Source organism: Diaphorina citri, unplaced genomic scaffold, assembly GCF_000475195.1.
Source record: "Diaphorina citri unplaced genomic scaffold, Diaci psyllid genome assembly version 1.1 scaffold41, whole genome shotgun sequence".
In the NCBI taxonomy this organism is placed as follows: Eukaryota; Metazoa; Arthropoda; class Insecta; order Hemiptera; family Psyllidae; genus Diaphorina; species Diaphorina citri.
This window is the reverse complement of record NW_007377478.1, coordinates 451,393-468,141: the sequence shown is the minus strand read 5'-3', so window position 1 is coordinate 468,141 and position 16,749 is coordinate 451,393. Positions and strand designations below refer to the sequence as shown.

Genomic DNA, 16,749 nt, shown 5'->3' with positions numbered 1-16,749 from the left:
CGCTATGGGCTATGGAATTGAAACCAAATGGAAATGAACACCTCATTTCTTAACCTTTGCATAAAAAATGAGTACAATGTAAACAAAGGAACAGGATGGAAAACATAAATGAGTAATAACCAAGTTGATTGTTTACTTTTATTTACTTGTTTCGAATTAGAACCAAATACATAAGACCTTGTTTAGACTGGTTTACTTTTATTTACTTGTTTCAAATTTGAACCAAATACATAAGACCTTGTTTAGACTGCGGAAGCAAAGGGACTTTTCAGTCTCATTCTGGCAGTGCAAGAAGGGTATATTCTATTCTACTTTCAGTGCATCACATTTCGAGAGCCCGTGTAGAACAGGTATACAAGAAGAAAGTCATAGCAAGCAAAGTGGTGAAAAGTGTCCCCAAGCATCTCTATACTCAAAATAAGCCAAAACCAATTGAAACTGTAACCCCTGCACCTACTATCCCTGTCAGTAATACTTCCAATGTAAGTAGACATGATCACAAATCACAATGTTATCTTATTGAGCTAGCCTAGTTAGGTCTGCCTTGTTAGCGCTAGGTCGATTTCCGCTCGTTGTGGATTTTATCCTGAACAGATTCACTTTCATGATGATAAAACCTTGGCTGTTACAGTTCCCTCTATGAAACTATAGCTATAAGGTCATCATTACAATTACTGATGGCATGTGTGTTTTCATTTTATTTCAGAAGCTATCCAGCTGTGTGAAATGTTCTGGCCCGTTCTCACGATGTTATCTTATTGAGCTAGCCTAGTTAGGTCTGCCTTGTTAGCGCTAGGTCCCGGGTTCGATTTCCGCTCGTTGCGGATTTTATCCTGAACAGATTCACTTTCACAATGATAAAACCTTGGCTGTTACAGTTCCCTCTATCAAACTATAGCTATAAGGTCATCATTACAATTACTGATGGCATGTATGTTTTCATTTTATTTCAGAAGCTATCCAGCTGTGTGAAATGTTCTGGCCCGTTCAATTCTATATCAGGTTCTGTCCTCTGTCTTACATGTACTATATCGTCTGATAGTTCCTCCGCCTCTGTGAAGAGTGATGAAGTGTATCACTCCCGTGATCATCAGGTACTTAGTCCTGCCAAGTATCTCATCAAGTTCCCATTGCAAGGATGTAGTAACAAGATCTTCCGATCTCCAGCCTCTTCCTGTGCTGGCGATATCCCAAGTCCTGGATCTCCTGTTATTCCAAGACTAAGCATAGAGGAGAATAGAAACAAGGCAGGGATACAAGTTCGCATGAACTATGACAAGTGTAGTCCAGGCAACCCGATCGTCTCCAAGATAGAAACCCCTGTGAACACCACTGAAGAAGATAAAATACTGGATACACCCACCCTCTCTCCCTCTAGTGATTCTGTGTCGACGAAAGAAAATGCTCATATGAATGGAGATAATATATCAAATGTGGAAAAAGAAAATCAACTTGGTTCCAAGGACAAGAGGAAGAATTTGGATTCCATCACACAAAAGTTATTGAACAGCAAAATGGGAGACGAGTCCTGTCGGAATATTAAACTCACATGTAGTCCATTGCTAAGCAATAATAATAAAATACTGGACATGGAACATGATAGAAGTAGTAGGAAAAGTACAAGAAGATCCTCTCTAGATATATTGCTGGGTAACAAGGTCAAGACAGAAGTTCCTACTAAACCTGATGACATCCCCGCCAAGGAACAAGAAGATAATAGTGAAGTAGAAGATAGACCCAAGAGAAGAACGAGACAAAACTCTGTAGAAAACAAAACTGTTAGTGTGGATACTAGAAGATGTTCTCAAACATTAAGCAGAAATCGATCCTCTCTAGATATATTGCTGGGTAACAAGGTCAAGACAGAAGTTCCTACTAAACCTGATGACATCCCCACCAAGGAACAAGAAGATAATAGTGAAGTAGAAGATAAACCCAAGAGAAGAACGAGACAAAACTCTGTAGAAAACAAAACTGTTAGTGTGGATACTAGAAGATGTTCTCAAACATTAAGCAGAAATGAAACAAGACTCTCAATGAGTAAGAAACAAGATACTTTGACCAGTAGTAGCAAATCCATTGACGGTAAAACTATAGTCGTAAAGGAAGAAGGTGAAGAACCAGTGAAATCGAATGAAGAACCAAGCAAAGTATCTGAGCCTCAGAGTAATGGTCTCGATCATACAGCATCAGAACAGAACATGAGCACAGAGGTAAACCGTCGAGCGGATTTCGAACACAATCAATTGTCTTCTGACAGTTTCATTTGTCCATACACGGTGGGTTTTGAGTCAGCTATGTGTGATACCAGAGGTAAATCTCAAACGAAAACTAAGAACTCGCACAGAGACAATAGTGAACAAGAAAAGTAAACCGGATCAAGACCTCACTGTAAATAGTACAAGTGACTTACAGCCCTTGGTATTACTAGATAATAGTATGACCTGTGATACTGCCACCGAGTCTGAGGTAGTACCAGCAAGTCAAGCATTACAATCAGTGCCTCCTGTATTGCGAGGTTCAGGTGAGAGTCTAGAGGACTTGGGTGTTTCCAGTGATAACGAACGCCTGTTCAAATCTCTCATGAAGGATGCTATGGATATTTCACCAGACTCCTACCAGTGTCGGCTCTGTACAATATCTTTCCCAACATTACAATCAGTGCCTCCTGTATTGCGAGGTTCAGGTGAGAGTCTAGAGGACTTGGGTGTTTCCAGTGATACCGAACGCCTGTTCAAATCTCTCATGAAGGATGCTATGGATATTTCACCAGACTCCTACCAGTGTCGGCTCTGTACAATATCTTTCCCACCGATTAAGAAACTACTCCGCATTCACGTCGCATCCAAACACCTGGGCTATTTTAGATACCGCTGTGCTGTTGAATCCTGCGCTAAGATGTACTTCAGCCACAGCGATGCCACACAACATGCTTCAACATCGCATGCTAATCAGAACTCAGGCATAGTACAAGTCGATGCTAACACACTCAGTATGTCAGCGGCCTTGGAAGCTCAGACATGTCTGAAAGAGAAACAGAAAAACAAAAGTCCTAAAGAAAAACAGTCATAACCTGGAATTGAACTCAAGGGCTCTAACTAGTAGTTAGGGTTACTATATCTCAGGGTATCCCAGTAGACGGAGTTGCTTACCTCAGGAACTAAGGAGGTAAGCTGATCAATACCAATGAAGAAATAAAATCAACCTTATATAAGTAAATGCAAATAATTATTGGTATAATTATTTAGAAAAGAATCTTCAGAAAAAGACAATTGAGATTTGACATTCAACTACTTAAAGAAAGTTTGGTGAGCTTTCGGGAATACTCAGATTCCCATTGTCAGACCAAGATTGCGAGAGAGGTGTTGACTCTACAAGCACTGGTGACCCTCAAACGAAAACTAAGAACTCGCACAGAGACAATAGTGAACAAGAAAAGTAAACCGGATCAAGACCTCACTGTAAACAGTACAAGTGACTTACAGCCCTTGGTATTACTAGATAATAGTATGACCTGTGATACTGCCACCGAGTCTGAGGTAGTACCAGCAAGTCCACTGGTGACTTCAACTCCAGCACTCGTAGAGTCAACACCTCTCTTGCGATCTTGGTCTGACAATGGGAAAAATATGTAGTAAAGATATACCTACCTACCTACTCTCCATACTCTCCAATGATGTTATCCAAAAATCACACTTTTACACTTCCCCAATTTCTGTATGTAAAGAGAAATGCTTGGAAAACCTTTTGCTTGCTCATCAGCAGACTGCCAAAATGACATTCTTTTTTTTTTTCCTCAAGTCCAAAATTTGAAATTTCGTGCCAAAAAATCAAAAACAAAAAAATAGTCTGTTGAGTTAGCGCTCCGCGCATTGCATATTTTTTATTCGTCAGGGGCAATTTATCGTGGATTTGGATTGCGGATTGTTTAATTGTTTTTCTTGAAGAAAATTTGAGATTTTGAGGGAAGCTTTTCGTTTTCGTGATTTTTCCAGTTTTCCAGGTTTTCTTTTCCTCTGTACCCGGGATTATTCCGTTCATTCTCATCTTTGCATTTCTCCTTCTCCTTATTTTGGTGGCAAAGTATCTACGGTTCTTTTCGGTGTTTTTAGCTGTTATTTCAAAGAACATAGTGCTCCTCTGAAGCATGAACAAACACCTCATTCTATAGGTAAAAGTAGCTGACATTACAAACCAAAGAGGATGCTGCTCAATATATTCAGATATTTTGGTATACCATTATATTCTACATAATATTACATCTTGGGGCCCTTGATTGCCCCAGGCTGTTCTCTCATTCTGCAGGGTCCATGGGGGTGAGATATTCACAGTTACAACAACATTTTGAAGAACAAGTTAGGTACCTTCATTTCCTTACCTAGCTTACTTTCAATGTTTACCTTTTTCAGAGTACTCCAATAAATTTAAAATGAAGCCTACACCTCAGCAAGTCTTCAGGTCCAATGTGAACCGACCAAAGAAAAAGAAGAAAGTGATCACCTTCATTTCCTTACCTAGCTTACTTTCAATGTTTACCTTTTTCAGAGTACCTACTCCAATAAATTTAAAATGAAGCCTACACCTCAGCAAGTCTTCAGGTCCAATGTGAACCGACCAAAGAAAAAGAAGAAAGTGATCAATGATGAATCCATAATGAATGTAGCCATGACATCCTCCGCCAATGATTTGGTACATGTTTCAGAGTTGCTTACCTCAGGAACTAAGGAGGTAAGCTGATCAACACCAATGAAGAAATAAAATCAACCTTATATAAATAAATGCAAATAATTATCGGTATAATTATTTAGAAAAGAATCTTCACAAATTAAAATATAAATTTTAAAAGACAATTATTGAGATTTGACATTCAACTACTTAAAGTTTGGTGAGCTTTCGGGAATACTCAGATTCCCATTGTCAGACCAAGATTGCGAGAGAGGTGTTGACTCTACAAGCACTGGTGACTTCAACTCCAGCACTCGTAGAGTCAACACCTCTCTTGCGATCTTGGTCTGACAATGGGAAAAATATGTAGTAAAGATATACCTACCTACCTACCTACCTACTCTCCATACTCTCCAATGATGTTAACCAAAAATTACACTTTTACACTTCCCCAATTTCTGTATGTAAAGAGAAATGCTTGGAAAACCTTTGCTTGCTCATCAGCAGACTGTCAAAATGACAATCGATAGGTACAACAGATTGATATGTACTAAAAACAATGTCTTCGAGTTCAAGAACACACAAATGCACCTGAATTTTTTTCCTATTAAAATGTGAATGATGTTATCCAAAAATTACACTTTTACACTTCCCCAATTTCTGTATGTAAAGAGAAATGCTTGGAAAACCTTTTGCTTGCTCATCAGCAGACTGCCAAAATGACAATCGATAGGTACAACAGATTGATATGTACTAAAAACAATGTCTTTGAGTTCAAGAACACACAAATGCACCTGAAGTTTTTTCCTATTAAAATGTGAGAAAATAATTGAGCACGGTTGGTCCAGTGGTAACGCGCTTGCTTACCATGCAGAAGGTCCCGGGTTCGAATCCCACCATCAACAAAAATTTGCACTCGTTTTTCGATTGCAAATATTTCAACGGGTTACTTTCTGGCAGTGGCGTAGCGTGGTCTAAATTCAAGTGTAAGGCGTGTAGGGCACTAATTTCCATCATCCATGCTCTTCATGGATTGGCATAGACAAGTATAACTAGGTACCTACCTACCTTCCCAGTTCCACACTCGCCTAACTTTACCTAGCTACCTTGCCTGAGCTGGGCCTAGTTAAATTGCCTAGGTACTCAGGCAATTTACTAAATTCACGAGACCTTGTTTAGACTGCTGGGGTAAAGGGACTTTTTAGTCCTATTCGGGCAGGATAAACAAGGTATATTCTATTCTAGGTACAACCTGTCTCGGTGGTGTAGTGGCCCAGTTAGCCTGGTAAACAGAAAGGCGTGGGTTCAATCTCAGCTTAGGTAGAATAGAATATACCTTGTTTATCTTGCTGAGTAAACACTGAAAAGTCCCTTTACCCCCGCAGTCTAACCAAGGTCTCATGTAAATGTCGAAAAACCATGAAACTCTATTTCGTGTTAATACAGGCCGGGTGGCGATTCGAACTCTTGACGTTCGCGCGCCTCCCGGCACGCTTGATCTCGACATTTCATGTGGTACATTTTGTACTACTGCTAGAGTAAAGGGACTCTTCAGTCCTGGTACAACCTGTCTCGGTGGTGTAGTGGCCCAGTTAGCCTGGTAAACAGAAAGGCGTGGGTTCAATCTCAGCTTAGGTAGAATAGAATATACCTTTTTTTTGCTGGGTAAAAACTGAAAAGTCCCTTTACCCCCGCAGTCTAACCAAGGTCTCATGTATTGAAAATGTCGAAAAACCATGAGACTCTATTTCGTGTTAATACAGGCCGGGTGGCGCTTCGAACTCTTGACGTTCGCGCGCCTCCCGGCACGCTTGATCTCGACATTTTATGTGGTACATTTTGTACTACTGCTAGAGTAAAGGGACTCTTCAGTCCTATTCGATCAGTATACAAATAAATAAGCACTGTTATTTTCAGGAAATGAAAACTACAATTCCGACTATGAGGAAACAATAGAACGTTGAGCATCAAAGGTCAAGGAAACACACAATCGAAAAGTGTGTCAAAAGTGATGAGAAGCATAAAAGAAGTTCTATTTTGTATACAATAGGAATAGATCGTTGAACCCGTATGATAAAAGAAATATGTAAAAATAATTCTTTCTGAATATGATAAGAGACTAGCTTTGTATTGTTTTCAGGCAGCATCAGCATTAGTAGGTATTAAATTTAACTCAATATTTCGTTTTCTTTTTATATGGGTTTATTTATTTAATATACATTATTTATATTGTCGACTAAGACTAAAAAGTCCCATTATACCAACAGTTCTAACGACTTAGGTTTTTAGCCTCCGTTCGGCGATAGGCAAACACAACATACTCACAGTAACCTTACCTTGGGGCCGGGAAAAGCCAGCATCTCGCGATGGCCGGAAAAAGCCAGATCTGAAAACGGGAAAAGGCGAGGAAGAGAAGATAGAATTCAATAGGTGAATACTTACTTGGTGTCTAATATAATGGACTAGACGTTCAATGAGTTCAGGGTTATCGCAATTCTTACAGAAGAATCGTCTCCATACAGCGCCTGCCAATACTTTATCGTCACCCTGTATTCCTTCATCATAGTTGAGGAAAGCTGCTCGAAATTCGTCAGACAGCTCTTGAACCTGAGCCCTCTGCGTGGATTTCAACACCTGAGAACACAAATGGGTTTTTTATTTATCTTATCTAAGGCCAGCCATCACTATCAGGTAGACCTGACAGGTACACCTGATGAGGTATACTTGACACCTGATGAGCATACACACTATCAGGTAGACCTGACAGGTACGGCTGAAAAGGTCCGAATGTCAGGTACACCTGATACCTGATGAGGAGACACACTATCAGGTAGACCTGACACCTAATCAGGTCTACCTGATAGTGAGTGAATGGCATAAGAAATATGGGGAAAGAGAATCAACAAGTACACAGAGTGAGACAGGTAGGCTAAGGAACGTGGAAAAAATATGTGAAAAGGGCTTGCAGGTCTACCTGATAGTGAGTGAATGGCCTAAGAAATATGGGGAAAGAGAATCAACAAGTACACAGAGTGAGACAGGTAGGCTAAGGAACGTGGAAAAAATATGTGAAAAGGGCTTGAACGAATGACGAAATAGAGCTTAGTAAAATGGCAAAATAATCCTTTGTGAGATAAATTGAGGAAGGAGTTTTTTCCTGATAATTTATCTCTAGACCCCAACACATAAAAAGCTGAAATTTGGTAGGAATATTCCCAACATGTTCTTCATGTGAAATAAGACGAAATCCAAACCAATCGCTAGTGATCAATTTTCAACCTGCTTCTAATTTCATAGAGTTTATTAGTGAACAATCTAGCAAGTTTACATGGTAATGCTCAAAGTACATGTTACTTAGTTACAAAATTATTATTACCTTGTACATATTATACAAATGCAATCTATGTCTACATTAATACATTTTTATTTAACTCCTTTGACCCTTCCGAAAAATAAAAAGATTATAAAGGCTAAAGTGTAATATAAGATTAGCCTGGATTATCAAAGAGGGCACGCTGATATTACCGGTCACTTAGAACAGAAATATGTTGAATACCCAGCTTTGGGCTCATCGTTAAAGTAGTACTACCTACTTTAATGATGAGCCCAGAAATAGAGCTAAATAAAAAAGTAAAATCAGTTTTGATCTATAGGTATTAAGACTTGGTAATATGTATTCTAATTGAAAATCTACAGATTAAAATTCGTTCAGAGCCGGCCCAGTTAGCTCGGAAGCGCTTGGTCGTGGGTTCGATTCCCGCCCGAGAGTGAACCTATCAAATCAAATCAAATCATGAATTCTTTGTGGTAAAGCGGAGCTTTTTCACAACTTTTGTGGATATCACAGCATTACTAAGTGCCTCCTTTGTATATGGGTACCTATAAATACTCTTACCACTACCAATACCCAGCCATTGCTTTGGGCTCAACGTTAAAGTAGTACTACCTGCTTTAATGATGAGTCCAGAAATAAAGCTAAATAAAAAAGTAAAATCAGTTTTGATCTATATTACGACTTGGTAATATGTATTCTAATTGAAAATCTACAAATTAAAATTCGTTCAGAGCCGGCCCAGTTAGCTCGGAAGCGCTTGGTCGTGGGTTCGATTCCCGCCCGAGAGTGAACCTATCAAATCAAATCATGAATTCTTTGTGGTAAAGCGGAGCTTTTTCACAACTTTTGTGTATATCACAGCATTACTAAGTGCCTCCTTTGCAATCAATTTCCATATTTCAATAATCTTTTTACACTGGTAATGTCGCCACTGGTCGCTACTCGAATCAAGTAGCTACTCAATTGTCCTCACGAGGCTGAGTGCATCCCGAACTCCAAGCACAGAGCCGAAAAAAAAACTCGAACCCGGTCCTCCTGCGTGCAAGCCAAGTGTGATACACACTCGGCCAAGGAGGTTGCTGAGTGAACCTATCCTAAACAGATGAGGTTCACTCGAATGGCTGGCTTTCTTCTATTCTGCCCTTCTCCTCTCTTCACTTTCGGGACGATAAGACCTTACGAGTTACAGTTCCCTCTATCAAAATAAAAAAAAAAAAAAAAAAAAAAAAAAAAAGCCCCCCCCTGTTTAATGTATGATCTTACAGTAGGAAAGGAATTTTTAATTGTGTTAAGGATACTTAAATGCTCATCACAAATATTGTTCCCCAATTATTACATTTAGATGAAGTTTATGACTTGACTTGGACTTGAACCACCAACCTCCAGATCCAAAGTCCTATGTGTTAACCACTGCACCACTGAGTCACTGAGTGTATTGAACAATTGGAACCCAGTTACCCATCTACATATTTATTTCCATTTATTCTCAGATTGTGGCTGACAATCCAGAACTCACCAGTTTTATCAATGATTCATCCACCGCCATTTTACGTGAAGATGGAACAATAGCAACTAACATTAAATCCTTGGGGGAGCTGTACAAGGATAGATTTGCCTCTGTCTCTGTTCCTGATCCTGTCTCTGATCATTCCCCTCAGGTCAATGGTCATGCGGAACCCTCAGAGAAGCTTAACCTTCAATGCTCTCTGTGTAAGTTTTTATTTTATTTTATTTTAGTTTATTATTATTATTTATTTATTTTTTATTTATTTATTTTTTTTGGGTACATTGAATGTGATATCACCATTGGCTTGGTAGTTAATTTTGGGCTTGGTAGTTAATTTTAAGGCCAGCCACTCACTATGAGGTAGGGCAAAATGTGACGTCATCGTGTACGGGAGCGTATGCCGTGACGTCAAAGTTCACGATTCACCGGTATTTTTTACATCGATTTATCTCGGGATCTAGAAGTCGTAGAAGAAAAAGAAAAATTCCGTTGGTTCTCATTTTTTTTTACATCGATTTATCTCGGGATCTAGAAGTCGTAGAAGAAAAAGAAAAATTCCGTTGGTTCTCATTTTTCCTGCTCTATGACTTTGAAACATCACCCGAGTAAGCGCAACTGATCTATTGTCCAATATTCTCAAGATGGGTTTGAATGAAAGGTGACACTATCGGCTGGAGCCATAAATTCTATTTTAATTTCTATTTTTTTTTTTTTTAAGGTTTATTCTATTTAATCGACTTATAGCGTACATATCTGGGTACCTACCTCGGTAATGCACACCAAAACATTTTGATCGTAGCTTATCATCAAAGTTCAATTACTCGGGCAAAAGATAACCCCTTCAGGTCATTAGCCATTATAATTCCTAATTTAAAATAACCATCTAATTTTGCAGACGGTTTGCATGTTTACGAAAGATAAAATTTGTTTTGAAAAGGATGTTTATTAATATGATGACCCGAACGAATAATTTCATCAAGGAAAAAAAGGAGTGAATTTTCTTAGCCCCAGAGATTAAAAGCCTAGGTTATAATTCCTAATTTAAAATAACTATCTAATTTTGCAGACGGTTTGCATGTTTACGAAAGATAAAATTTGTTTTGCAAAGGATATATGTTTATTAATATGATGACCCGAACGAATAATTTCATCAAGGAAAAAAAGGAGTGAATTTTCTTAGCCCCAGAGATTAAAAGCCTAGTTAGCTTGGTTGGTAACGCGTCTACCCTGTAAAGTGTAAACGATAAGCCGAGGGTTCGATTCCCACCCGGGACGGATTTTATCGTGAACGGGTAATGTTCGTTCTGGGAAGGGCTGGCTTTCTCCTATACTGTCTTCCTTCTCTCTTCGATTTCGGGACGATAAGAGTGTTTAATTGTTTATCGTTCCCTCTATCGAACTTTTTTTTCTTTTTCTTTAAAGAGTGACCTAACACGAAAAAGTGTCCAAAATTTTCAAAAAATAAAAGACGAGAGTGAAAACAAAATAATGCGTTATTTTTATTTACTAACAATATTTTGTCATAAACTAAGTGATAGGCATGTAACAATATGTAATTTATTGCTTTACAAACATATAGCTGTCCCTTCTCTCTTCGATTTCGGGACGATAAGATCAGCACTTACAGTTCCCTCTATCGAACTTTTTTTTCCTTTTTCTTTAAAGAGTGACCTAACACGAAAAAGTGTCCAAAATTTTCAAAAAATAAAAGACGAGAGTGAAAATAAAATTTTTATTTACTAACAATATTTTGTCATAAACTAAGTGATAGGCATGTAACAATATGTAATTTATTGCTTTACAAACATATAGCTGTATTTAAATTAAAGCCCAGCCTACAGCTAGCCTACCTACATAAAAGCATATAAATCTTTTAGACTAAACGCTAAAAATAGAGGGGAGTGGAGAGCAAAGTACATCTTTTTACTTTCCTTATCCTATAGGAAGGAAAGTAAATGTAATGTAATCGGGGCAAAATTTCGATGGTCAGTTTTTAGTGCCAAAACAGGTTTTGAGATCCCTAGAGCCTAAATCCAAAGTTGCAGCCATTGTGTGTGTCTGTCTGTAAACAAAATATCTCGAGAACGGTAAGAGACTTGAAATTTGGTATGTAGATGTCAAATGTGACAAGGATGCGACACGAAACTTTTGGTTAAGATCGGTGCAACGGTTGGCGGCTTCTGTCAGAGTCTGGCCTACAGTGAAACAGATAAATGAAGCTAGAAGGGTGGGAGCCCTTGCCCCCCCCTAAATATAGCCCTGCCAAGAGGCATCAAGTCACAGTAATAATTTGACTGAAGCCCTGACATCTTACCCCCTTGTAGAGGAATTTCCATCCCAACTTTTTTATTAAAGATTTGAGCCAAGGTGACTTTTTCTCATATAAATACTCAGCTCCTGTGGTTTTAGTGATTTGATTCAGCTGACTACATGTACTAATACTTCTGCTTCTGTTGTGATATTGCTGGATTGCTTGATTTCCACAGCACAATGATGCTGTTTGACTTATAGAAAAAACCTTTTGTTGTATTTGACACACGGGTCTCATCTAGAAAACAAAATAAAACACATTATTTTATACATGTGAACTGTAACTTTGACCACTAGGGTCTGGTTGTAGTGTACCACCACCCTTTTTACCATTTAATATGAAATTATATGCAGTACATAATCCATTCAAAGCACATGATCACATCTAAACCTATGAAATCTTTGGCTGAGGGTCCACTGGCAATAAATATTGTGCAAGTTGGCTTACATAAGAGGCTTTCCTGTGTGTGCACACAAAAGTGTCTCTTGTACAAACCACTTTCAGGTGACATTCTATTTGTAAACTCAAAGCAAGAGTCTTCAAGCCAACTTGCACAATATTATTGCCAGAAGACTGCACACATTAGGTTGGGGTCTACCACCACATGTTACAAGCAGTTACCTCTGAGCATTCTCAAAGACTATGGCCAACAGTCTTTGAGTATGATAAGAGATTTTTGTCTCCAAAAATACTTGGAAATCTCCCTTGACCCGAAACATAGTTTCATGGTTTTTCGGCATTTTTGATTCTATGACACTGCTTATCACAGGTACATTATAGTGTCTACTTTTTGCTAGGTACTGGAGTCGACTAGTTTCCACAGAGTTCATTGTGTCGAATTCAATCTAAGGCATTGGCACATCACTGAGGGATATTAGAACTGGCTTCTGCTCCACAAACAGATCTTTGTTCGATGTGTGATCTAGGACTGAAATCTGAAACACAAGTCGATTAGTTTAGTTTAGTAGAAATATGTAGATAGCACTTTACCTAGCTACCTTGCCTGAGCTGGGCCTAGTTAAATTGCCTAGGTACTTAGGCAATTTACTAAATTCACGAGACCTTGTTTAGACTGCTGGGGTAAAGGGACTTTTTAGTCCTATTCGGGCAGGATAAACAAGGTATGAAATCTCCCTCAGATAATCCCACAATTGGACAGAATAATAATGATGTAAGTACATTGTAAAGGATCTTGTAATATTATGTAATTGAACACCCTTGTAAAAATGGTTATTTACCTGCGAGCAGACCCGATAAAGAGATGGGAAACTCATTTATTATCAGTACGGAAGCCTTTTCTCACTGATGATTTTGATATCCTGGAATTAATGGTCCAAATCTTCCAGGAACCAGGAAATCCTCAATTCCCAACACCAACACTTCTTTAACTTTAACTTCTTTTTTTTTTTCTTTTTTTTTTCCTCAAGTTCAAAATTTGAAATTTCGTGCCAAAAAATCAAAAACAAAGGAGCACAGACCACAGACTCCCCAAAAAAATAGTCTGTTGAGTTAGGGCTCCGCGCATTGCATATTTTTTATTCGTCAGGGGCAATTTATCGTGGATTGTGCTATGTGCTTGTGGATTGTTTTTCTTGAAGAAAATTTGAGGGAAGCTTTTCGTTTTCGTGATTTTCCAGTTTTCCAGGTTTTCTTTTCCTCTGTACCCGGGATTATTCCGTTCATTCTCATCTTTGCATTTCTCCTCATTTTGGTGGCAAAGTATCTACGGTTATTTTCGGTGTTTTTAGCTGTTATTTCAAAGAACATAGTGCTCCTCTGAAGCATGAACAAACACCTCATTCTATAGGTAAAAGTAGCTGGCGGTTATTGCAAATCCTTTTTGACCATTGCATAATGAGTTAATGAGACTATGGAACACAAGCTCGTAAATATTATGTTAAGGGGATTTAGTTTTTCCCCTCTGTTGGATGTCTTATAACAAAATCTCAACTCTTCCTTTTCTTAAAATGATATAATCATGGTTTTTTACCCTCACCAAAGAGGATGCTGCTCAATATATTCAGATATTTTTGGTATACCATTATATTCTACATAATTACATTTTGGGGCCCTCGATTGCCCCAGGCTGTTCTCTCATTCTGCAGGGTCCATGGGGGTGAGATATTCACAGTTACAACAACATTTTGAAGAACAAAGTTACCTGTTCTCAAACATTAAGCAGAAATGAAACGAGACTCTCAATGAGTAAGAAACGAGATACTTTGATTAGTAGTAGCAAATCCATTGACGGTAAAACTATAGTCGTAAAGGAAGAAGGTGAAGAACCAGTGAAATCAAATGAAGAACCAAGCAAAGTATCTGAGCCTCAGAGTAATGGTCTCGATCATACAGCATCAGAACAGAACATGAGCACAGAGGTAAACCGTGTTTGATATTTTTCAATTTTTCTTACATTTAGGTAGTTTATTTTTTGGAAATTCAGTTTGCTGTACTAATGTCACAGTAAAAGTGATGGGATGATTTATTTTGAGATTAATTGAGGAGTTGTGAAACAAGATTTCGTTCAAGTTTAAGCTTCTGTCATATGTATACTTGTAGATAGGGTCTAGGCCTCAAAGGTGGCCCAATATCTAGGTTTCTTGTTCCCTTGTGTATGTTAATATTTCGGCCAACATTTTAAAGGTGTGTCCACACATAGTTGACCGGCCATCGATCGATGTCGACTGACACGTTCACACTACCTCGACAACATGGATTTCCTTCGTCGGTCGATGTTTGGACACACCTTAATAATGGAAGGTGGAAGTTAAATTTGAGGTCAAATGCTAGGCCAAGTGAATGTCATTTGTATATTATTGTTAAATTATTACAGCAACAAAAGTGACTTTTAGAAGGGGCTAATTTGTTTAAACGTCTTTAGATATGGGAAAAATAATCCTTCAAATGAGTCCTGTGATATTCTGTGTACAGATTACTAACTAACCAAAAGACTGAAGCTTGACGAAAATAATACCAAGTCACTTTTGTTCTACCCTTGATTAGTCTGATCTACTTAAGGTTCCAAGTTCGTACTAGTATTGACAAAAGGTAGTATTTTTACTATTGTACTCTGTATATTCGTAAGGAAATATAATTTGTAAAAAGTAAAGGAAATCCAATTATCTTTCAGAAGTGTGTCTTCTGCAATTAATTAAATTATGAAATAGGCCTTGGAATCGAAAGTACCAACCCGTTAAAAATAACCGATATACCTTTTAGAGGGATCGCCCCACCCATGCATTTAGCGATCCTCTAATAATATTCAATTGTCTCGCTGGAGGACGTAAAACTGAGACAAAACCAGCCCTGTCAAGCCACAGACAATAACACTGGCTCTTTTGAGGGTACCTTTTATCAATGATTCATCCACCGCCATTTTACGTGAAGATGGAACAATAGCAACTAACATTAAATCCTTGGGGGAGCTGTACAAGGATAGATTTGCCTCTGTCTCTGTTCCTGATCCTGTCTCTGATCATTCCCCTCAGGTCAATGGTCATGCGGAACCCTCAGAGAAGCTTAACCTTCAATGCTCTCTGTGTAAGTTTTTATTTTATTTTATTTTAGTTTATTATTATTATTTATTTATTTTTTATTTATTTATTTTTTTTGGGTACATTGAATGTGATATCACCATTGGCTTGGTAGTTAATTTTGGGCTTGGTAGTTAATTTGAAGGCCAGCCACTCACTATGAGGTAGAGCAACAGGTGCTCCAGATCAGGTCTACCTGATAGTGAGTGGCTAGCCTAATGATTAGGGTAATCCATTTTTTTTTCTTTTTCTCCCAAGTGCTTAAACCAGTGCTTAAGTAAGTCCATATCTTTTGCACTATCTAATTTAAGTAAATTATGATTATGATTGATGTTGCAGGCAAGTACTCGTGCACTATTCGAAGCTCTCTCTATAAACATCTACAGGAAAAGCACTTCACTCTGTACAAGTGTGATCAGTGTAACAAGAACTATCACAGTGTTCGTTCTGTAACACGACACTTGCATGAAGGTAAGACAGTGTAGGCTGGTTTCACACACAAAACATATGGTTTTCATTTCGTAGATTCATATAAGCTTAACCCATCCCTTGGGGCAATTGCCTCATCACCTAACCCTCAGAGTGGGCTTTTTGTGTAAGGAGTTAGGCTTGGTTTTCATTTGGTTCGGTTCGTTATTGATTTGCTTACACCTAACCCTCAGAGTGGGCTTTTTGTGTAAGGAGTTAGGCTTGGTTTTCATTTGGTTCGGTTCGTTATCGATTTGCTTTTGGTCCATTCTGATAGGTAAGAAACAAGAATCAGCTTTTAATTCGCTATGGGCTATGGAATTGAAACCAAATGGAAATGAACACCTCATTTCTTAACCTTTGCATAAAAAATGAGTACAATGTAAACAAAGGAACAGGATGGAAAACATAAATGAGTAATAACCAAGTTGATTTTTTACTTTGATATTCAGTGTACCTAGATAATCAAAGTTTTAATTGGGAATAAAGGGAGAACGGGCTCTAGTCTTGATTTTAAATCATTACATGAAAGTAAAATCAAAAAATCAAATCATTCTTAACCTCTACATCAAAAAACCTTTGCATAAAAAATGAGTACAATGTAAACAAAGGAACAGGATGGAAAACATAAATGAGTAATAACCAAGTTGATTTTTTACTTTTATTTACTTGTTTCGAATTAGAACCAAATACATAAGACCTTGTTTAGACTGCGGAAGCAAAGGGACTTTTCAGTCTCATTCTGGCAGTGTAAGAAGGGTATATTCTATTCTATTCTACTTTCAGTGCATCACATTTCGAGAGCCCGTGTAGAACAGGTATACAAGAAGAAAGTCATAGCAAGCAAAGTGGTGATTTTTTAATAACCCTGTAGGTAGGTACGATAGTGAAGAGATAGTGCAGTCTGCAGTCATTAACTTCATTCATGTTC

At 38.2% G+C, this 16,749-nt stretch overlaps 1 protein-coding gene across 1 annotated transcript; it reads left to right on the top strand.

The window, feature by feature from the left end:
* The first annotated feature begins 281 nt into the window (after positions 1-281).
* LOC103513774 lies at positions 282-3,129 on the top strand. The gene is made up of 5 exons (XM_026826790.1): positions 282-482; positions 954-1,638; positions 1,837-2,213; positions 2,314-2,489; positions 2,652-3,129. The coding sequence occupies exons 2-5, from the start codon at positions 1,266-1,268 to the stop codon at positions 3,070-3,072; spliced, it is 1,347 nt and encodes a 448-aa protein (XP_026682591.1). The 5' UTR covers positions 282-482; positions 954-1,265; the 3' UTR covers positions 3,073-3,129.
* Positions 3,130-16,749: the final 13,620 nt, after the last annotated feature.

Coding starts and splice junctions, on each gene's coding strand:
- LOC103513774 (XM_026826790.1), top strand. CDS start 1,266: ATGAACTATGACAAGTGTAGTCCAGGCAACCCGATCGTCTCCAAGATA. Junction 2,214..2,313: donor AACAGAACATGAGCACAGAG/GTAAACCGTCGA, acceptor GTGATACCAGAG/GTAAATCTCAAACGAAAACT. Junction 2,490..2,651: donor GTAGTACCAGCAAGTCAAGC/ATTACAATCAGT, acceptor ATCTTTCCCAAC/ATTACAATCAGTGCCTCCTG.